This window comes from Rattus rattus, chromosome X (assembly GCF_011064425.1).
Source record: "Rattus rattus isolate New Zealand chromosome X, Rrattus_CSIRO_v1, whole genome shotgun sequence".
Taxonomy (NCBI): Eukaryota; Metazoa; Chordata; class Mammalia; order Rodentia; family Muridae; genus Rattus; species Rattus rattus.
The window spans coordinates 58,939,407-58,962,117 of NC_046172.1; the positions used below are offsets into that span (position 1 = coordinate 58,939,407).

Consider the following 22,711-nt stretch of genomic DNA (forward strand, 5'->3'; position numbering starts at 1 on the left):
GCAGGGGTAGGCCGATCTTTGTGGGTTTGAGGCCACAGTCTTAGAGCAAGTTCTAGGACAAGCCAGGGCTACACAGAGAAACCCTGTCTGGGAAAACAAAAATGATGATGATGATGTATCCTTATGCCAGATACAAACCAGAAAGAAAGTTTAAGCCAATCATCAAAAGGACACACATAATTAAGAACAGTGTAGTGGCACTGACCTTTTATCTCAGTACTACAGAGGCTGAGGCAGGAGGCCAGTACAACTTGTAACAGCAAGATACTGTGTCACCTATCCTCCTCCCCAACATGCACAAAGTACAGCTATAGCTTATTTCTGGATTTTTGATCTCCTAGTTTTGTTTTTTTGTTTTTTTAAGAGGATTTCTCTGTAGTCCTGGCTCCCAAAACTTGCTCTATAGACCAGGCTGGCCTCAAACTCAGAAATCCACCTGCCTCTTCTTCCCGAGTGCATGCATAGTGATGCATAGTTTGTTTTTCTGTTTTGGTTATTTTTGGATCTCCTAGTTCTAATCAATCAGTAGTTTGATATTCAAAATATTGACAGAAAGACTATATACAAAGGTTCTCAGGCAAGCCATGCATGGTGGCTTATGCCTATAATTCCAGCACTTTGGGAGACTGAGGCAGGATAATGACAAGTTCTTGCCCAGTCTATAGAGCAAGACTCTTGCCCCTGTTCCCCAAGACAGGGTTTCCCTGTGTAGCCCTGGCTGTCCTGGAACTCACTCTGTAGACCAGGCTGGCCTTGAACTCAAGAGATCTACCTGCCTCTGCCTCCAGAGTGCTGGGATTAAAGGCATGCACCACCACTACCCGGTGAGACTCTGTCTTAATAAAAATTTAATGCAGACCCAGAATGATGGCTCAGTGCTTAAGAGCACTTGCTCTGCAATCATAGAGACTAGAGTCAGATCCCAGCACACACATAATAAGCTGAACATTCTCCAAAATACCTGTATCCCCAGATTTGAGCAGAACAGACACAGGAGGATTGCTGGGGCTTGCTGGCTTCATGCCTAGCAAGACCAGGTTGCAGGTTCAGGAGTAGAACCTGCCTTAAAGGAATAGGCAGAGAATGAGAGAAAAGGATATCCAACACCTCTAGTCTGTGTCTGCACAGAGACAGATGAACAAGCGTTCATGTGGAGATTATGTAATGATACAGACAAATCAAGGCTGCAGGTAGGCTACAGGTTTAAAATGAACTAATAGAACGCCAGTTTTTGTATACTGGCTCTTATGCCTACAAGAACATGGATTAGGAATCCAGCCTTTATTTGATTTCAGTTTGGGCATGTAAACACAGATGAAATTCTCACCATGCCAATTATAATATGAAGGCAATTAGTTTTATAAGTTTGCAATGTTTCTCTATGGAAATCATTTTTAAAACATCTCTTCCAACTTCCTTTGAAACCAATACCTCTAAAGAAATATTCACTAATAATGCCTCTAGAATATAAAAAATTAATTTACAAATGATATCCCTTGCCTATGTTTTTATCACTAGCTATCTTTAACTACTACTAATTTTAGACAGCCTATGTTCAAGAGTTAGAGTTTCCAGTTATTTAATTCCATTATGGTACTATGTAAGAAAATTAGCATTTAAGTCTTTATAATGAAATATGCTAGAGCTGGTAAACCACTGTTAAGTGTATACAATTACCCAGACATTTTCTTACTGATATTTATAGCAGCAGTTCTTGAATGAAGAATAATGATTATCCAATAGATTCACAAACTTCCTGAACAAAATTCCCTATATATCTTTTTTCTGGGTAGAATAAAATTATCCAAAGGTCCATATCCACCTCCATAAAGCTAAAATTACTACTCTGTATTTTGAAATACACCAGGAACTTACTAAAAGTAGGCTGATCAGCTGTAGCTTTGGAAAAAAAAAAAAGATAGACATGTGAAGGAAACAGGGCCTCTCAAGGAACAATCAAAGTGTTGAGTCTGCCAGGAGGGAGAATTAAACAGGAATAGAAGTCCAATTCCTAGACCCTACAAAAAACACACACACACACACACACACACACACACACACACACACACACACACACACACACACACACACACACGTTTCCAAAATGATTCCATAATTACCAGGAAAGATAAATTATCATTCTACCTAACAGATTAAGTTACCCATTAACAAAAAAAAAAAAAGAAAAAAAGAAAGAAAAAAAAGAAAACCTGTGATTATATTTCACTTTTTTATTAAATCATGACCAGAGAGAATTTAACTGTTTTACTGGGGGGAAATGCATTTCCTTCGAGTTTACCCAATTAAGTAAGAATTTGCAGAGCCTAAAGAATCATGTTCTTAAGTAGTGGTAATTTCAATGACTGCTTTAGGAAACCAGTATGTTATTAAGATAAAAAGTCCCTTTTTTCCTGTATTTGCAGTGATATAAGGAGAAGCAAACAAAGCAGGGAGAGGAGAAAACAAGCAAGCATTGCTACTACTAGACAGCTATAAACTTACAAAGACAAGCACCTGTTCACTAGGTAAACAGGTTTGCTATTACTCTTAGGCTTATAGTTCCTTACTACTACTTCTACTGTACTAGAAATAACTCTCTCCTAAGAAAATAAATATCACACTCACACACATACACATGCAGAAAACAATACCAACACTTAGGAAGCAGAGGCCAGCTTTGTCTACATAATCAAGTCTAGGTAAGCTGAATGTGGTGGCATATGCTTTTAATTATAGCACTCAGGAGGCGGAAGCAGGCTGGTCTTTATGAGTTTAAGGCTAGCCAAGAGTGAGACCCTGTCTTCAACAAACAAAATAACAATGTTTTTAAAAAAGAGGTTATTACTACTTATGTTTGCTTTTATTGTTTGAGACAGGGTCCTACATATATCCATGGCTGGTCTGAAACTCAGAGATCCTCCTATCTATGTCTCCTAAGTGCTGGGATTAAAAGCAAGTGTTACCGGGTTGGGGATTTAGCTCAGTGGTAGGCGCTTGCCTAGGAAGCGCAAGGCCCTGGGTTCGATCCCCAGCTCAAAAAAAAAAAAAAAAAAAAAAAAAAAAAAAAAAAAAGCAAGTGTTACCAACACTCAGATAAAAAGTACAATGGTCTACATAGGGAATTCCAGGTTATCCAGGGCTATACAATGAGAAAGAATCTTACCATGCAACACTAGCTAGTCTGGCTTGGAACTCACCATCATGTTGGCCTCAAACTCTCAGAGATCTGCCTGCCTTTGCTTAGAGTGTGCTGGAATTAAAGTTATGCCCAGCCCAAATTTCAAATTTCAATAAAACATACAGTACTACAAAAGTGTCCTGATAAAGAGCGACAAGCAACACTTATTGAACTTTTATTCAGTAAGTGATGAAACACTGCCAAACCCAACTCTCCAGACCTGATCCTGACAAGCTTTCTTATACTTCTTGTCATTCTATCGCATCACCTCACTTTCCAGGCACTGTGCTTTTATCTTTGGCCCTTTGGCCTTTCTTTCTAATACTTATTTTATAAGACCAAAGAGGTGCTCAATGGTTAAGAGCACTGGCTTCTCTTGCAGAGGACCATCATCCACATGTCCATGTCGTAGCTCATAACTAATTTATCCTCCCCACCTCCAGCCCCAGAGAATCTAAATCTGATGTTCTCTTCTGGCCTTTGTAGATGCTGCATGTACATGGTATACAGACATGTAGTCATGATTTTAAAAAAGAACATTTTAAAGCAGGTGGTTGGAGACATAAAACTTTGTTTACAATAGTGTCATCAAGAAAGAGATGATAGTTGAATATTCAGTAAGGAGACAGAAAAGGTTTAAAAAGGAGGACAGCTGTCACCACAGTAGTTTCAAGAAAGGGAGTCTAACTCTCTCAGAGCAAGATCAAGATAAGGACTGTAAAGTTTCTATTATTGAGAAGAATTATGTGACATTGTTCACTTAGGATATACTTGGCATAGTAGGAGCTATATTGGAGTAAAAACCTGGGCACAGAGGCATAAATCTATACTATCCTAGCACTGAGGAAGTTGAGGAAAATGACCAATTTGAGGTTAGCCTAAGCAACACAGCAAGACCATCTCAAAAGCTCTAAGTGAAACATGAATGGGAAACAAAAAGATGGAGAAATATTGCATATTCAAAGAAATCTGGCTATCATTAAAAAAGAATGAAAATTTGAAATTCTATGGAAATAGTCTTGTATATAATGTGGTATATATGAAGGACTTAAAATTAAATAAAAACTGGATATTGGGATGTAAAATAAATAAATAAATGAAAAAAAATTGAATGAAAAATTAAAATAAGGGTAAAGTATGGCTGTGTGTACCTGTATTAGAGAGCTGAGACAGAAGGATCACTCAAGGACAGGATTTGTAGGCCAGTCTGAGCAACACACTAAGACCCTCCCTCATCTCAAAAAACAGTTTTAAAATGTAAGTCCTAAGACAAAACTCACTGTGATACTTCATGTTAAATAGTTTATACCTCCATTCTAGCAGAACATATCCTAGGTTAACATCTATAACATTGTCTCTTTGATGTTTGCTTTTGAGACAGGGTCTCGCTATGTAATTATGGCTGGCCTAGAACTCTATGTAAAACTCAAAAAGACTTGTGATCTGATTGTCTCTGCTTCCTGAGTGCTAGAAATAACAGTGTCAGTCACACACTTGGCCCACAAGGCTCTCCTTGTATAGTTCAACTATAATGTCCTACTTAAAACACAGACACACAGAGCATTTTATGAAAGTATCAATTGTGGTCCAATTATGAAGCATCAATTCTGCTTTCCTACTGTCTATACAATCTGTCCTACCTTTCCATTTTTCCATGCCTATTGCTGCTTCTTTTCTTTTTCTTTTTTGTTTCTTTTTTCTGTTTTGTTATTCGCTGTCCTGGACCTTGTTATACAGAGCAGGCTGGCCTCAAACTCACAGAGATCCACCTGCCTCTGCCTCCCAAGTGCTGGGATCAAAGGGATGTACCACCATTGCAAAGGCATGCACCACCATTGCCCATGTTGTTTTTGTTTTTTTGAAACAGAGTCTCTCTTTGGAGCCCTGGCTATCCTGGAATTTACCATGTAGACCAAGTAGGCTGTCCTCGAACTCACTGCATGCCACTGCCTCCTGAGAGCTAGGACTAAGGGCATGTGCAACCATGTACTTTGTACTGCATCTTAACTGTTTTTCAACATGGGTAGTGTTAAAACTTTCTTTACTAGTCTCCAAATCTCATTCCCCTCCACTTTATTATTTAGTTAACTTCCCGAATGGTATTTACTAAAACTCTATCCCTCTCCTCTCCTACTGGTTTAGTGTGACTTACTGGGCCTTTCAATCTGGGTCTTACCTACCTTGTTTCGTTTTACAGTCAAACCCAGCCATCACCGTATATTCAAGCCAAACTTATTTGTACTTTTCCATCTAAAGCATTTTATATATCTCTGCATTTGGCTGACTATCTCATCATAGTAGATGTTCAGTGATTAACCATGAGAGTCAATATCCCTTAAAACTCAGTTCAAAAACAAATTCCTGAGACTAGAAAGATGACTCAAATGGTTAAGAACATTTGCTTCTCTTGAGGAAGACCTGACTTCAGTTTCCTGCACCCATGTCAGGTACCTCATATCCATTCTAACTCCAGCTCTAGGGAGTCTCATGCTCCCTTCTGGCCTCCACAGGCCCCTTGCCTCACACACCCAACCACCCCCACATAATTAAAATATAAATATTAAGGTTTTTTGTTTTTTTCCAAGATAGGGTTTCTCTGTGTAACTAAGCCCTGGTTGTCCCGGACTCACAATGTAGACCAGACTGGCTTCAAACTCAGAGACCCATCTGCTTCTATCTTCCAAGTGCTGGGATTAAAGGTGTGTACCATCACACCTGGTCCTAAAAAGGTTTTTAATTATAATAATTGTTTTGGATTGAGTGTGATGGCACAGACCTTTAATCCTAACAGAGGCCAGTCTCTGTGAGCTCTACATGGTAAGACTCTGTCTCAAAAAAAAAAAAAAAAAAAATGAGCCATGCTTGGCGCCACACAAACATGAAAGGTGGGAACAGGCCTCAAGTGTAGAGCAGGCTCAAGGTCAGTCTATGATACATGAGACCATGTAAAAATCTTTAACTTTTACTAGTTTATGAAGTCTTACCTAGCCCTCAGATTAAAGAATTATTTTCCCACTTGGGCAGTTTGTATATCTATTTATAGCCCTTGTCAAGATGCATTTTGTTTATATCAACTGAAGTTTAAAGCACTTGAACACAGAGACCATCTTTACTATCAAAAGATTAAGCAGCTAGTAAAGCATATAGCACACATTATCCCATCAACTCAGGTGCTAAGCAAAATTACACACAGCAAAGTTTGCCATGGTCTATAGCCAGCTAAACATTTCAGTCTCAGCACCATGTAACGTTGGGATATACCTTTTCAAAGCTTATGAAAACACAATGATGACTCGCAGAACAGAGAATATTCATTTGATATTCATTAATGCCTCCTTTTCCTATGCTTTACACAATTTCAAATGTAAGGATAGACTGATTTCCATAATTCTTTAATAGTGATTCTTACAGAACACGCACTAAAATATGTACCTACTTTTAAAAAAAAACAAATTGAGCAGATTAAAGGGTTCAGCCCCAAACCTGACAACCTAGGTTCCAAACCACATGGTGTTAATAGAGAACCAATTCTTTCAGTTGTCCTCTAACCTCCAAAAGCATACCAGGATAGCACTCCCACCCTTACAACAAATACATAAATGTAGAAACAAAAATTTAAAAAGTAACTGAGTTACTTGATTTTAGCTATCACTGCTCAAATCTGCTTAAGCCTTAGAATTTTAGTAATGTAAATTAATGCTGGAGAGGTAAGACTGATGATAGAGATAAAAATAAATACCTACCATTGTACTTAACACTGTTGGCCAGAATCAGGTTTACATCATCTAAAAAGCTCTCTCGACTCTGGTATTTGTGCTTGGAGATATTCTATGATAAAAACAATCAGGCACTCAGTTACACATCTAAAAATATTTATTATAAAAAGCCACTGATTATAAAAAAAAATTACTCACCTTACGTATAGTCTCCAAATCCATTGGATTGACAATCACTTTGTAATAATCTGGAACAAACTTCTTATTAACTGGGTGATGAAATGGCCAAGACTAGTAAAAAGAAAGGATGGGAAGTCAAATGAAAACCATTACTTATACCAAAGAGGCCCAATTTTCATTGAGTTATAAATATTTTTGATGAAAAGTTCAGACTCCTTACACAGAAATACACATCCACACATAAAATTATATGTAATTTCAGGATCTCATTAAGGACACCCAGATAAAGTGAGAATCCCTCCTCTAAATTTACAACTAAAATCTTATTTCTGTGTTAAAGACTAATTTTCGCAAATGAGAATAAAATTCCTTACCCTACAGATCCATCAAGAAAGTTTTTAACAGTGCAGCATAGAACATTATAACTATATGAAACAGAAAATTTAATTAAAAATTTCTGGGCGGACCAATAGGTAAAATGGCCCACAGAACTACTGGGATAGATGCTAATCTTGTCATAAAAGTTTAAAAAAGAAAAGTTAAGGGCTGGAGAGATGGCTCAGCAGTTAAGAGCACTGACTGCTCTTCCAGAGGTCCTGAGTTCAAATACCAGCAACCACACGGTGGCTCACAACCATCTGTAATGGGATCTGATGCTCTCTTCTGGTGTGTCTGAAAACAGCTACAGTGTACCCATATAGAACAAATGAATAAATTAAAAAAAAAAAAAGAGAGAGATCCGATGCCCTCTTCTGGTGTATCTGAAGACAGCTACAGTGTACTTACATATAATAAATGAATAAATCTTTAAAAACAAATTAAAAAGGACAACAAACAATGAGTAATTGTTGAGGGTTTTTGTTTTTGTGAATAGGCAAGATGGCTTAGTGGGTAGAGGTGATTACCAACAAACCCACTGACCTGAAATTAATTCCTGGAACCCACAAGTTAGAAGGGAAGCCCAATTCCCCAGGGGCTTGAAAGAAAAAAAAAAAGGGGGGGGGTCCTATTGTGTAGCCCTAGCTTGCCTTGTATTCACAGGTCCACCTGCTTTTTGCCTCCTAAGTTTTGGGATGAAAGGTTGTACCACCACACCCTACCAAATTGTTTTGACCACACATAAAACATGACTTGTGCCTTCCTCCCCAACATGCACAAATAAATATACACACATGCTTGCTCTATGCACTTCTTTGCATCCTCTACTAATATCCTCTCAATATTTGACATGAAAATTACTTACATCTGGAACTGCCATCATTTTCTGAGTGACAATGTTATCCAGAATAAAAGAAAATGCTACTTGATCATCATCATCAAGCAAGGGGTTGATAGCTTTCTCTAAACGTGCCAACTTATCCTCTTTCTGAAATAAAGCAAAACAAAATGAAAGCGGTTTTTCTGAAGTATGATATTCACATAAAAGCTAAAGATACTTTAAAGTTCAGCTAGCTGTCTATGACTTTAGTCCCCAAAAATTTACCTCTGAATTATCTACTCCAGTCTTAGGTCAATCTAGATAAATTATACTTAGGCTAAAAGATCACAAAGGAACATGTCAGCAAATCCCATATTCTACATCCCATTCTTGTATAGCATCAAGAATAGAAAGGTAAAGACATCATTAGTTTAGCTGCAACAAGAGTATCTTTGGCAAATTTGGCTTTTATAACATTGTCTTTCATATAAAATAAACACCAATACAAAACAACATTATCATTCGTTAATGGCTCTTTTTGTTTGTTTTTCTAATAGGTTATATATCCTATGTAGCCCAGGCTGACTTCATATTTAATATACAACTCCAGCTTGATTAGTGACTTATACAAGGAAACTTAATTAAACAAATTCATTTCAGTCTGTGTACTCCAAAAATCTCTATGTTCTCATTGCCTGTATTCTGTGTTCTCATTGTCTGTATCCTCAATCATTAGTCTCACAGCCCTTTTTTTTGGTTTGGAGACAGGGTCTTCAAAGTCACAGGCTAACCTTGAACTTTCAGTATTGAAACAAATTACCTTGAATTTCTGATCCTCTTACCTATACCTCCCTTGTGTACCAATACTGAATCTCCATACTGTATACAAGACTTTGGCATTCTAACAGATACAGAGAGGAAGCTAATTAGGGGAGGATGTTTTTGTTTTTTTTTATAATTTTGAGACAGGGTCTCAATATATAGCCCAGGCTGGCTCAGAACTTGTGCTCATCTTGCCTCTGCCTCTCAAGTGCTACGATTACAGGTATATATTACTATGCCCAGCTAACTGTGGCTTAAACATGCATTTTTAAAATTTTACTTATTTATCTCAACCAAGGTGATAAAAATTTCCATGTTTATCAATCATGTTCTCTTTTGTGAAGCCATCTATGTCAGTATCAAACTTCATTACCACCTGTGATTTTATAAATTTTTTTTTTTTTTTGGAGCTGAGGACGGAACCCAGGGCCTTGCGCTTGCTAAGCAAGTGCTCTACCACTGAGCTAAATCTCCAACCCCATAAATTTTTTAAGGTACCACAATCTTCTTCTTGGGTAAGAAAAGGGATTTATAGAGGGATAGGGCTGTAACTTAGTGGTAGAGTGCTTACTTAGTAAGGTAAGAAGACCCTGGGTTCAGTTTCAAGCACACAGGGAAACAAACAAAACAGCCCAGAAGATTTTCCTTAAATTTTTTAGATTAGTTTTTAAAAATTAAGCTGTTTCTAGCCCTAGTGACTCAGTCAGCCCTATAATCCTAGAACTCGGGAGGCTGAGGGGGTTCTAAGACAGCCTGAGCTAGATTCGGCAGTATCTCATTGCTTTTTCAGTATGTTTCTCTGGGATAGCAACAAGCTGAAATGTAAGCTATAGGAGGTCTCCTGGGAAGTCATTTTCCATCATCCTTTCCAAAGTTACTACGTTCTGGATCTTATATCCTATATGATTCCAAAGCAAGTAATTTTCTTCTTTGGACTTGGCTTTCCCATATATAGAGGATAGTGCCTATATAATTTCTAAATCCTTACCCCTCAAATACACCAAGATTTGTCATTCCCTTGGGTACTGTTCCTTCTGTTAAATACTCTAGTTCCTAAACTCCACTATTCTTCACCTTCATATACCACAGCATTTTTCATTTTTAAAATTTTATTTATTTTGATTTTTAAGTCAAAGTCCTAATAGCTTAGGCTCTTTTTGAACTCAATATGTAGCTGAGGATGACATTACACCCCTGATCCTCCTGTCTCCAACTCCCAAGTGCTAGGATTCTAGGTGAATGTCACTATGCCCACTACTTTGTATTACCTTTAATTCTTACCTCTTTGAGTTTTTCATCACAGAGATCCAGCATGGATTGAGAAATCTGAGTCAGTGAATGTTTTGGCCCTACAGAGGAATAAGAAATAGCCATTATAAATCTAAGTTGCCACATGTTTCCAACACTTCATACATTACTAAAGAACCTAAAAGGTCCCAGGTAGCAGTCTAGTAACTGAAATCTAGCAGTCTTTTCCTTTTTTATTTTTCTAAGACAAAGTCTCATTTATCCTAGGCTGGTCTTGAACTCATTATGTAGCTGAGAATGACCTTAACTTCAAATTCTTCTGCCTTCACCTCCTTGGGATTACAGGTATGTGCTACCATATAAGGTACAGACACTACCGTCTTTACTCCATTTTTCAGTGCCTATATCAATGGGTAAACAATATGAAAGAATTTTAACTATGTTTTATTTGTGACCATACATTCTTGTATTATAGCTGCTTTTTTGGTCACTTTTGTTTTTTGAGACAGGGTCTCATTATGTAGCTCTGGCTAGCTAGGAACTGTTTATGTAGACAAGGCTAGCCTCAAACTTAAGAGATTCACTTGCCTCTGTCTCCCTAGTGCTGGGAGTGAAGGCATGAGCCAGCTTTAATGCTGCTTTTTAATATCTTGAAAATTAGTCTACGGATGGAGAACAATGTGTTTAAGAATGATAAAGAGATCAATGAACATCTTTTTTAATTTTTTTCTGCTTAGTAGACAGATTCTCCAGCATACAGTCTATTATTTCAGTTTCTCAGAAATCCTCACCAAGAGCTTCAGACAATTCTTGAACTATCTGACCTCTCTTGTACATCCTCTGCTTATAGCTGCTTTATTTAAGCTCATCTTTGGAATAATGAAAACGTTTTAAGCTGGGAGTCGGGGATACACTCTTATAAACACAGCACTTGAGATGCTTCAACCAGAGAACTAGGAGATCCAGGGTAGCCAAGACTACATAATTAAACCATCTCAAAGCTAAAAAGAAACCCCCAAAACTTTTTCATCTAAATAGGATTTCTTTTTGTTCTTTTCTTTCTGCTTTTGTTTTTTATAAAACAGGGTTTCTCTGTGCAGCCTTGGTTGTCCTGGAACTCACCCTGTAGACCAGGCTGGTCTCAAATCCAGAGATCTATCTGATCTGCCTCTGCCTCCCAAGTGCTGGGATTAAAGCCTACACCACCACCGAGCTCTAACTCGCATATCTGACCACTTCTTTTCAGTATCATTTACTAGATGATTGTCCTTGTTAGTGTCCCCCAGAGCCTTAACCTCAACCCTAGTATTTATTTTAGCATTTGGTTATTCATTCAAATGTTTTATGCCTTGTCTAAGACAAGGTCAATGATGGGAATATAAGGATAATTAAGAGTTCCTATTATAGAAAGATCTTGGATTAGTTAAAGAAAATGACTTGAGAAGAAATCATTGCAGAACAGTGTAATTCTATCAAATATCTATGACTGAAATGATACAGTCAGAAAATCTATAATAAACAAGACTCACCAGAAACAAACTGTTAAGTCCACTAGGTACACTAAAGTTTATTCATCTTAGTTTCCATAAGAGTTAAAAAACCTATCAGTATAAATGAAATAAATTGATCGCATATAAACCACATTCTATTTCACTGTATATCAAGTCTGCTAATTGGAAACCAAGACTGGTGGTACAGGCTGGTAATTATAGCTACTCAGGAGGCTGAGGCATAGGTTGCAAGTTTAAATTCAGGCTGGTGTACAAGAAAAGTTCAAGACTAGCCTGTGCAACTTAGTAAGGCCTCATTCCAAAATAAAAAACTAAAAGGGAGGCTGGTCTATAGCTAAGAGGTAGAGTACTTGCCTACCATGCTAGAGGTCCTGGGTTCAATCTTTAGTACAATAAAATGAAAGCAAAAAAATCTGCTTTCCGGGGGAGTAGGGAAGGCTTGTTCTAACTCACATTTAGGTAGTTACAAAGAATAGAGGTTTAATGGGCATAAAATAGGGAAGGACATTCCAGAGAGAAGGAACAAAGACACAGAAGTAATTAGTCAAATTCATATAAACATGCATTTCATCAGGGACCACATTAGACAATTTTATAGGTACTAGAAAGCTACTGAGTATTCTAAACTCATTTTAAAATGATGCTTCTTTCCTTTGTTCACTTTTTTTTTAATGATACTTGTATATCAAACATGCTAACCAAGTGCTCTACCTCTGTGCTACACCCACTCAGATAGTAATTTCCTAAATTTGAGTTCTAGGGGAAAAATCCCCCCCCCCCCGTCAACAATAGAAAGAATTAAAGCAAAAACACTATTTGGAAACTGCTGAAAGAGGTTAAACAAGAAATATCAGGGGCTCCAATTAACCAAGTAACAAGAATGACAAAAAAGGAAAGGGACAAGTTCAAAAAATGCAGATAGTATTGTTTATAGGACTTAGTTATAAGTGTGAGAAAAGGAGCATGGGATCAATTGGGACTAAAATTTCTAGACTGTACTAGACAGCCAGCAAAACTATTTATCTACATAGGCAATCAGATAATGAATTGCCAGTAGGACAATGAGAACTGTCATGTCTAGCAAATACCTGGAAGCAAAGCTATGAAGCCTTGAATAGATGAAGAGACAAAAGATGGGGCATCACTGAACATATAGGAGCTGAAGTAGTAAGAAAAGAATAAGAGCTAGAGAGATAGCTCAGTGATTAAAAGTGTGTTCTGCTCTTGCAGTTCAATTCCCAGTATTCATATCAGGTAACTCACTTAGAACTCTTGCTTCAGGGTGAGCCAAAGCCTCCAATCTGTGTAGATACTTGCAATCACATGCATACACCCAAACATATACAAGTAAAGTAAATCTTTAAAGTAAAAGTTAAAAATGCTATATAAAATACTCCTGGAGGGGTTGGGGATTTAGCTCAGTGGTAGAGCGCTAGCCTAGGAAGCACAAGGCTCTGGGTTGGGTCCCCAGCTCTGAAAAAAAGAAAAAAAAAAACACTCCTGGAAAGGAGACAAGAGCATCAAGAAGGAAAAGGCTGACAATATCCAAAGTACACACAAAGATTCTCAGTGTCATTAAGGAGCTGTAAATATACACGATGTGCCACTTTAAACAAACTAGGGTGACTACAATAAAAAGGCTAACGTGTTGGTGAGGATAAGAAGGTAGAATGTGTAGGAAATTACGTTACATTTTTGGTAGAACTACAAAATGATACAGCTACTCTAGAAACTGGGAAAGAAGTGGGTTTTCAAGATGCTGATCAAAGCTACCCCATAAATTCAGCAATTCCTCTCCTATGTATATACCAAAGAGAAACGAAAGCAAATGTCTACATAAAAGTTTAAACATAAATGTTCACAACTGTTTATGTTAGTTTTAAAGTGGACAAACCCAAAATATTTATTAACTTAATTTCTAAAAACTTATTATCCATAAAAGAAGTTAAGTTAGCTATGGTGGTACAACTCTGCAGTCACAGTAATCAAGAGGGCAAAGCACTTGAAAGCAAGTTCTTCCTTCCCACCATTCCTATTTTTCTTTTTTAAACAAAAGGGACATCTAGCCCTTGTAACAAAAATGCAGTCTGAGTTAAAATACACAAAATATGGCTGTAAGAAGTCTTTTGTAGATTCCACCCACACCCAATACCTCAAAATCACCAGAGAATATATGAAAAATTAAATAGGAGAATGGGTGTGGTAGAACATGGTTTTAATTCTAGCACTAATTTGGGAGAAGAGGTCAAAGTGTTTCTATGATTTTGAGACTGGTCTGGTCCTCAAAATTAGTTCCAAGCCAACCAAAACTACAAAGGGAAACCAATTCCAAAAAAAAAAAAAAAAAAAAAAAAGATTAAATAATAAAACTAAAAAAAGTAACACTTATTATATGACTAAAATGAACACTATCCTGATGTTCATACTAAAAAAATGCACATTATAATCTTTTCATTCATTCTCATCTACTCTGAACTTAGAACAAGGGGATAAGAATCTGAAAGATGACCTTTGCAGTCAAGGAACAAGGGACTATTACCATTATAAGTTGCACTATTTTTCACAATTAATTCCAAATGTTCTCTGAATTCTTCTCGAGATGGATAAAGACGTTTGCGCACATTTTCACGGAGTGTTTGTAGATCCATTGGCCGAGTGATGATTTTGTAGTAATCCTTTACAACTTTTGCATTAACTGGAGTATGGAAAGGGTATGTCTGTAGAAACAAGAGTCAACACCATTTGTGAACAAGAACACTCGACACAGCCAATTATATCTTACTGGTTTACCAACTATACGGGATTTTTCAGATGTAGTAATTCTGTTTCTTGATTAAACCATTTTCTTCTTCTCCTCCTCTTCCTCCTCTTCCTCCTCCTCCTCTTCCTCCTCCTTCTCCTTCCTCTCTCTCTCTCTCTCTCCCTCTCCCTCTCCCTCTCCCTCTCTCTCTCTCCCTCCCTCTCTCCCTTCCCTATTGGCTTTCAAGACAGGGTTTCTTTGTGTAGCCTAGGACTAGCTTTGTAGACCAAACTGACCTCAAAATCAGAGATCTGTCTGCTTCTGCCTCCCAAGTGCTGGGATTAAAGGCATAAGCCACCATATATGGCAAGGTGTTGAATTCTTTGGAGCTAGAGTTACAGGTGACTGAGAGCACACGAATGCTGAGAACAGAGCATCAAGCATGATCCTCTGTAAGTGCGGTACATATTATTTTTTAATTAATTTTGAATTTATTTTTATTATTTTTTGTATATGAGTGTTTTGCCAATAAGTAGTCTGTGCACCTCATATGTGCCTGGTGTCTGAGGAGGTGGGGAGCTTCCATGGGTGCTGGAAAGGTACAAAGAACCTGGGTCCTTTGCAACAAGTGTTCTTAACAACTGAGTCAACTATCCAGCCCCAATAGTATGTACTCTTAACCATTAAACTGTCTTTCTAGTTCCACATAAGTTAGACACTCATGGAATGTAAAATTTATTCTTGTAAGACATACAATTTGGAGGCTAGAGAGATGCTCTGTGGTTATAAATAGCACAGTATGCTCTTCCAGAGGACCTAAATTCGGTTCCCAGTTCCTATGCCTGGGGACTCACAACCTCCTGTAATTTTGGTTCCAGGTAATCCAATGCCTCTGGCTTCTAAGGAAACTTGCAAATGCATAGACATACTCATAATTTTTTAAAAAAGATTCTTTCTGCTTTAATACCCAGAAATTTGAATTCACATATTCATCACAAAAAAAACTGAGTTGAAATTAGAAAAAAAATGAGCTTTATATCCTCATATAATTCATGTGTCCTTCTGCCTACATTCTGTCCTTCATCACTAATAGTCTATTAAATAATTTAAAAACAGAAAAATATCCCAAAGAATTAAGAGTTCCAGAACAAAGGTATACACACTACTGCCATCTAGCGGAAGTAACAGAAAAAGCAAAGGGCCTTTGATTTTCTATTATATGTATCTACTGAATGAACTTACATTTGGAAGATCTCTCATGTCATTGATAATAGACTCCAAGATAGAAGACAGTGTCACCATAGGGTCTGTCCGGCGTCGGTGGATGGATTTATGAGGTCTCTAGAAAACAAGAAATCAGAATGCTTTAGAGAAACAAAAAATACACAGTATTTTCAAATATACTAATATATTTTAGAAATCTTCAATAATGCCAGACTTTGAGGACTTAAGTCAATAATCTGAGCAACTAGGAGGCTGAGGTAGGAGAATTGCTGTAAATTCAAGGCCAGCTTAGATTACATAGTAAGTTCTAGACAAGCCTGGAGTAGAGGGAAACCAATCTTAAAAGCAAAGCTAGGGGACAGGAGTTGGGGAGATGGTATTTGAAGAGATGGCTTAGTAGTTAAGATACCTTGCAGCTTTTACAAAGGCCCTGGGTTTAGTTCCCAGCATCCACATAATGTCTCACAACTAACTCTGTAGTGTACCCTCTTCTGGCATCAGGCATGCATCTAGTCAACTTATTTATACACACATAGGCAAAATAATCATGTACACCACAGAGGGTCAGACAGTAAGATGGCTCAGGGAATAATGACACTTGCCATACAAGACAGTGACCATAATTTGAATTTGATCTCCAGACTCCAGGTAAAGAAGTAGAAAACTGATTCCATATGTCTCTGACTTCCACATGTGCATCATGGCACATGCACACACACTTGCATACACACACAATGTGTATGTGTGTCTCTCTCTCTTTCTCTCTCTCTCTCTCTCTGTGTGTGTGTGTGTGTGTGTGTGTGTGTGTGTATTATGTTAAAGCTAGGTGTGATAGCACATGCCTTTAAGCCAGTACTGTGGAGGCAGAGGCAAGCAGATTTCTGAGTTCAAGATCAGCTTTGGTCTACAGAGTGAGTTCCAAAAAAGTCTCAAGGCTACCTAGAGAACCCTATCTTAAAAAAACAAAAAATAAGACAACATTTTAATAAGTTGCATAATGAACAGTATATATAATGCTCAAGGAATAGACATAAGGAACATCTGACACTGACAGAACCATGTTACAGAAAGGTAGCAGAATTAATGAGAATCCATCTGATAAGAAGAAAATACTCACATTCAAATAGTCACAGTGAACAGTGGTTCCAACCCGACGCTTTTTCTTGGGAGGAAGTTGTTGTTTAGGGAACTTCAGAACCAGAGATTTTCTGCGTACTTCATCCGCACTGCAATCAGTAACATTGTCATAGTGTGTTATTTATAGTTCACAGAAATAAGGGTGTAAAGATGGCTCAGTGCTTAAGAGTACTTTCTACTTTAACAAAGAAGACCCTGGTTCACCTCTAAGCACCTACACGGTAGCTCAAAACTACACAGTAACTCCAGTTCCAGTGGATCTGACAGCCTCTTCTGACTTTTGTGGGTGCCAGGCGCACACAATGGTTCACTTACATGCATGCAGGCAAAATACTCAAACACATAGAATATATCATATAACTCATATAATATAAATCATATAACATTTTCATATTTTTTTGGTTCTTTTTTTTTTCGGAGCTGGGGACCCAACCCAGGGCCTTATGCCTTCCTAGGTAGCGCTCTGCCACTGAGCTAAATCCCCAGCCCCACATTTTCATATTTTTATATATGTGAGTACACTGTCACTGTCTTCAGACACACCAGAAGAGGGCACCAGATCCCATTACAGATGCTGTGAACCTATTTTATAGAATTTTTGTGTGTGTTTGTGTGTATGTGTGTGTGTTAATAATAGTATAGTAACTTTGAAACTATTTTATACTTCAAGTCAGAGAAAAGGGACAAATATATTGATATTAACATTCAGAAAAGGGGCTGGCTCAGTGGTTAAGAGCACTGACTGCTCTTCCAGAGGTCCTGAGTTCAAATCCCAGCAACCACATGGTGGCTCACAACCATCTGTAATGGGATCTGATGCCCCTCTTCTGGTGTGTCTGAGAACAGCTACAGTGTACTTATATGTAATAAATAAATCTTTAAAAAAAAAAATCAGAAAAGGATTTGAATATGAAATGGGATGATAAGAATAATGTGAATTAAAGCATTAGTATGAAGTCACAATGTAAAATACATATATACTACGAGTTCTATCCACTAAAAAAAAAAAAAAATCAAGGATAACCCAGTGCTAACAAACATATGCAACACCAAGATCTTTTTTTTTTTTTTTTTTGGTTCTTTTTTTCGGAGCTGGGGATCGAACCCAGGGCCTTGCGCAACACCAAGATCTTAATTCCTTTTTCTGTTTGTTTTTTAAGATTTACTTTTTATTATTTTTATTTATGTGTAAGAAGTATATATAGTGGTATATATAGTAAAGCCTTTATGTTTGGCCACTATAACCCAGCTTGGTTTATAATTTTTAAAATGGGAAAATCTTTAATATCTCCATTTTTAAAAATTTATTTATTTTTACTTTATGTACATTTTGTTTTGATTACATGTATATCTGTGGGAGGGAGTCACATCCCCTGGAACAGATGGTTGTGAGCTGCCATGTGGATGCTAGGAATTAAACCTGGGTCCTTTAGAAAAACAGCCAGTGCTCTTAACTACTGAAGCATCTCTCCAGTCCCAAACATCTCCATTCATTAAATTCTAAGGGCAAGAAGATTGGGCATAAGTATACTTTGCTTTATAGTCTCTCATTTAATTTTAACTACCCTCATGCGCAAGGTATGGTGTTCCATGCCTATAATCCTAGCTATGTGGGAGGCTGAGAAAGAAAGATTCAAAGTTTGAGGTTAACATGGCTAATTTAGCAAAACCTTAAAAAAAAATGTGCAAGAATTTGAGAATGTAGCTCAGTGATAGAACACTTACTTTCCTACTGTGCCTACCAGTACCACAAAAACAAGCAAACCAAAACAGAACAAAAAACTACTCCGGTAAGGGTATTTGTATAAATATTAAGACTTATCGTGGCTTGGTGACAAAAGCCTTTAATCCCAGCACTCCAGAGGAAGAGGCAGGAGGATCTCTGAGTTCACGGCCAGCCTGGTCTACAGAGTGAGTTCCAAGATAGTTAGGGTTATGTAGAATCTCTGTTTTGAAACAAAAGAAAACAAAACAAAACCAACCAAACAAAACCAGAAGAAAAATACTGAGTCAGAAAACATAGTATGTACAAAGGCAAGTAGTAAGCCCCAATCATTAGGTTTTCATTACCAGCAAAAATTACTTGTGATAATTCAAAGTTCCTACAACCCCCAGTTCCACTTCAAAGAACAATCACACCACATTTAGCCCTGCCAGCCATAATCATCAACCTTGAACAGGTCTTTGCTACAGCACTCCCTGCCTGGTATCCCTTACCTCTCAATTAGCTGTTTTCCCAAAACGATCTTGGTCCCTTCAACCTTGATAAGTTCTTCATTATCATTGTGAATGACTGTCTTTTCCAGCTCTTCTTCCTGTTCCTCTGTCATTGCAACAGGATTAGAAGGTGGTGCATTTGTTTGATAATAAAGAGGGCAGAATTTATTTGTCCTCATGTGCCCAATTGCACCACATGCTCCACATTTTAGCTGCAACAAAAAAAGATATCGTGTTAAAGGTAAACAGGGTGAAGTGTGTCAAAATGAAAAAAAGAAAAAGAAAAAAAAAACACACACATACACACAGCAGGGGAGAAACAAAAACAGACATCATTGGGGATTGGGGGGGAAGTTGAGACAGGGTTTCCCTATATAGCCCTGGCTGTCCTGGAACTCACTCTGTAGATCAGGCTAGCCTAAAACTCAGGGATCCACCCGCCTCTGTCTCTGCCTCCCGAGTCCTGGGATTAAAGGCATGTGCTACCATGCCTGGCTTAATACACTTACTTTTAAGTCAGGACGTTCCTTCATCTTTTTGGGCTTTTTCTCAGGAGGACCCTTCAGTTTCTCCTTTTCCTGGTTTCGTTTAAGTCTCCTCAATTGCTCCTGAATCCTCCGCCGTTCTTTTCTCATCTCTTCTCGGTGTTGCTCATCAAAAAGGGCAAATTTTCGACTGAATAACAGGGAAAAAAGACAAAACCACAAGCAGCTTAAGTCAAGGTGACTATCCTGAAAGCTACCATCTCAGAATATTAGTAATTTATCCAGGCTGAAGTGAAATAAACTGTCCGCCATCTTCATCTTCTTTGTTAGTCAGTCCCCCACATGTATAGAATAACATTTCTCAATCTAAGTCCTGGATAATCATTAAGGTTTTGCTGTTGATTTTTGAGACAATGTTTTACAACCCAGACCGGTCTAGAACCTGAATTCCTCCTGCCAAAATCTCCCATTATAGGAGTAACTTTTGTGTAAGATTTTTGCAGAGCCAAACTACCACAATCCAAATGTAGTAAACATGGTTATTTCTCTAGTGATATGGCTCTGTTCAAATCCAAACATCAAAAGACAAAGAGGCTTTAAATAATAGTAGATTTCTAGGGATAGTGGTGTATATTCCCATCACTATAACTCACATACACACTTCTCAATCACTATCAAACTCACATGAATTCTTCATCTTTTGTGGTCCGTATGCGTACATAAGCATCAATAACAGCTGCTTTTCGGACTGTCTCACACCGAACATATTCCTTCCCCTCCTCATCTCGAAATGTTCGATAAATCTTGAGACAGCGGCCAGTGGCAGAAGAGTTAAGGCTAGTCACCGAGGCTGTGTCATCATCTCTGTGATTGTTTCCTCCTGCTGCTGAGCCTGCTGCTACAAGGTAAAAAACAATTTCCAAACATACCCTCTAACACTCAAATAGCCACTTCTTGGGGTTGAACAGAGATGTTCAACATACCACTAAACTACAATTCTACTAAAAACAGAGTTGCTACTAGCTGCAAGAACACCCTGATTTACTTTTTCCAGACTCCTTTTTAACCACTGCCCATTTCCATTTTACTAAATACAAATGTTCTAGAAATACCTCGGAGTATTGAGCTTCCTATTGGAGACAGAGAAGCAATAGTTAAATACTGCTATTCCACTAAATAGCAGGGTGACAGAAAACTTCCAGCAGCAAATAGTTGATGAAAACATCCAAGCAAGTACTCAAGAGGAAGGAATTAAGCCCAGTCTTAAGACCTACCTAACATATAATATGCCGCTAAAACCTTAATATGAATAGGTACCCCCTAGAGATCTTGTAGAAATGTAAGACTAAACTCAATGTATGGAGAGCTCAGGCTCGAGATGATTCTGCCTTTCTAACAAATGTCCATGTAATATAGATACTGTTCTAGGATCATATTAGCAAAGAACTGGAGGACTACAATGGTGAAAGAATCACCTATCTTTACAAAGTAGCCAGAAACACAAAATTTTTCAAAGCTTCATAGAGATGGACAACAAAGATAAGACCAGTATGAATGAAAATGGTCACGCTAATGTTCATCCTCAGACTTCATCCTCTTTGTATCTATATTCATTGCCTGCTTGATGATATCTGTAATTGGAAGCATCATGGAGACCTCGTTATCCATCACCCTTATCATCAGCTTCTGCAACTTTTGGTGGATGGCTTTTAGTTCATTTTAGGATCAAAGACTTCTTTAAGAATCTTCTGCAAGCCATAGGTCTTAGAATCTTATGCATACAACTTAGAGAGTTCAAAGACAATCTGGCAAATTCATCCAGAGATTCTGTACTTTATTTTTTAAAGATAGGGTCTTACTATGTAGCCATGGTTGGCCTGGAAGTCAAGAGTTTCCTTCCTCAGCCTCCCAAGTGTTAGGATTAAAAATATCTGCCACCATACCTAGCCAGATACTTCAAAGATCAACAGAGTCAACCAACCTGGACCCTTGAGGCTCCCAAAGACTGAACCACCAACAAAAAAGTGAGCATGGACTGGATATAGGCCCACCACACATATGTAGCAGATGTGCAGCTTGGTCTTTATGCGGGTCTCTCAACAAGTAGATCTGGGACCTGTCCCTGAATCTGTTGCCTGTCTGTGGATTCCATTCCCCTAACTTGGCCTCCTTGTCTTGCTTGCCTTAGTGGGAAAGGATGTGCCAGGGTAGGGTGATATCCAGAGGGGCCTCCGCTTTCTCAGAGAAGGGGAACGGGGAATGGGGGGATGAGCACCTGGTATTGGGATGAAAAGTAAGTGAGTGGATAGATGGATGGATGGATGGATGGATGGATGGATGGATGGATGGATGGATGGAAAAAGCCTGTTACTTTGGAGGATCAAAGCCTAGAAAGCTGATTTGATTTTATGTACAGTATTGGTAGCCTGGTTTAGGCAAATACCTGACACAGAAAAAGGAAGCAGTAATCTGGCAGCATCTATTCAATTTCTTCCCCACAGACTACAGTCATTTGTAGAAATCTTGCTATCTCATCTACAAATTTCTGTATATTCATTCCCTTTTTGGTCTTCAGCTTAGGCTCAGTTATAGTCTGCAGTTAGCCATGTTCCATTTTTGATTCTTCTCTAATCTGAGAAGTCCGCTCACCCAGTAGCATCCGCTGGAGTTCCTTTCGTTCCTGCTCCTCCCGTTCCCTGGACAGCTGAGAGCTTGTTTTCTTGTTCTGCAGCATATTCTCAATGTTTTTTCCCATTTCTTCAAAGTCACTGTCTTCAGCTGAGCTGCTGTCTGTGTCAGTTGATAAGACCTCTGTTGATGACAAAACCCTAGGAAAAGAGGAAAAAAAATTAAAGACGAGGGAAATACAAGTACACAAAGAAGAAGGACCAGAGAAGAAAATTGAGAAATCAACCTTAAAAAAGATACATGCAAGGGGTTGGGGATTTAGCTCAGGGGTAGAGCACTTGCCTAGCAAGCGCAAGGCCCTGGGTTCGGTCCCCAGCTCCGAAAAAAAGAAAAAAAAAAAAGATACATGCTGAATCCACAGACACGA

At 38.1% G+C, this 22,711-nt stretch overlaps 1 protein-coding gene across 1 annotated transcript in view; it reads right to left on the minus strand.

Annotated features, from left to right (window-relative positions):
- Taf1 (TATA-box binding protein associated factor 1) overlaps positions 1-22,711 on the minus strand; it is a 97,191-nt gene that overhangs the window by 32,777 nt on the left and 41,703 nt on the right. Inside the window, 11 exon segments of the mRNA XM_032889549.1 lie at positions 6,922-7,006; positions 7,093-7,185; positions 8,318-8,440; positions 10,376-10,443; positions 14,393-14,570; positions 15,836-15,934; positions 16,935-17,043; positions 19,172-19,383; positions 19,681-19,846; positions 20,341-20,554; positions 22,306-22,484. Of these exon segments, the coding sequence (XP_032745440.1) occupies positions 6,922-7,006; positions 7,093-7,185; positions 8,318-8,440; positions 10,376-10,443; positions 14,393-14,570; positions 15,836-15,934; positions 16,935-17,043; positions 19,172-19,383; positions 19,681-19,846; positions 20,341-20,554; positions 22,306-22,484 (1,526 nt within the window).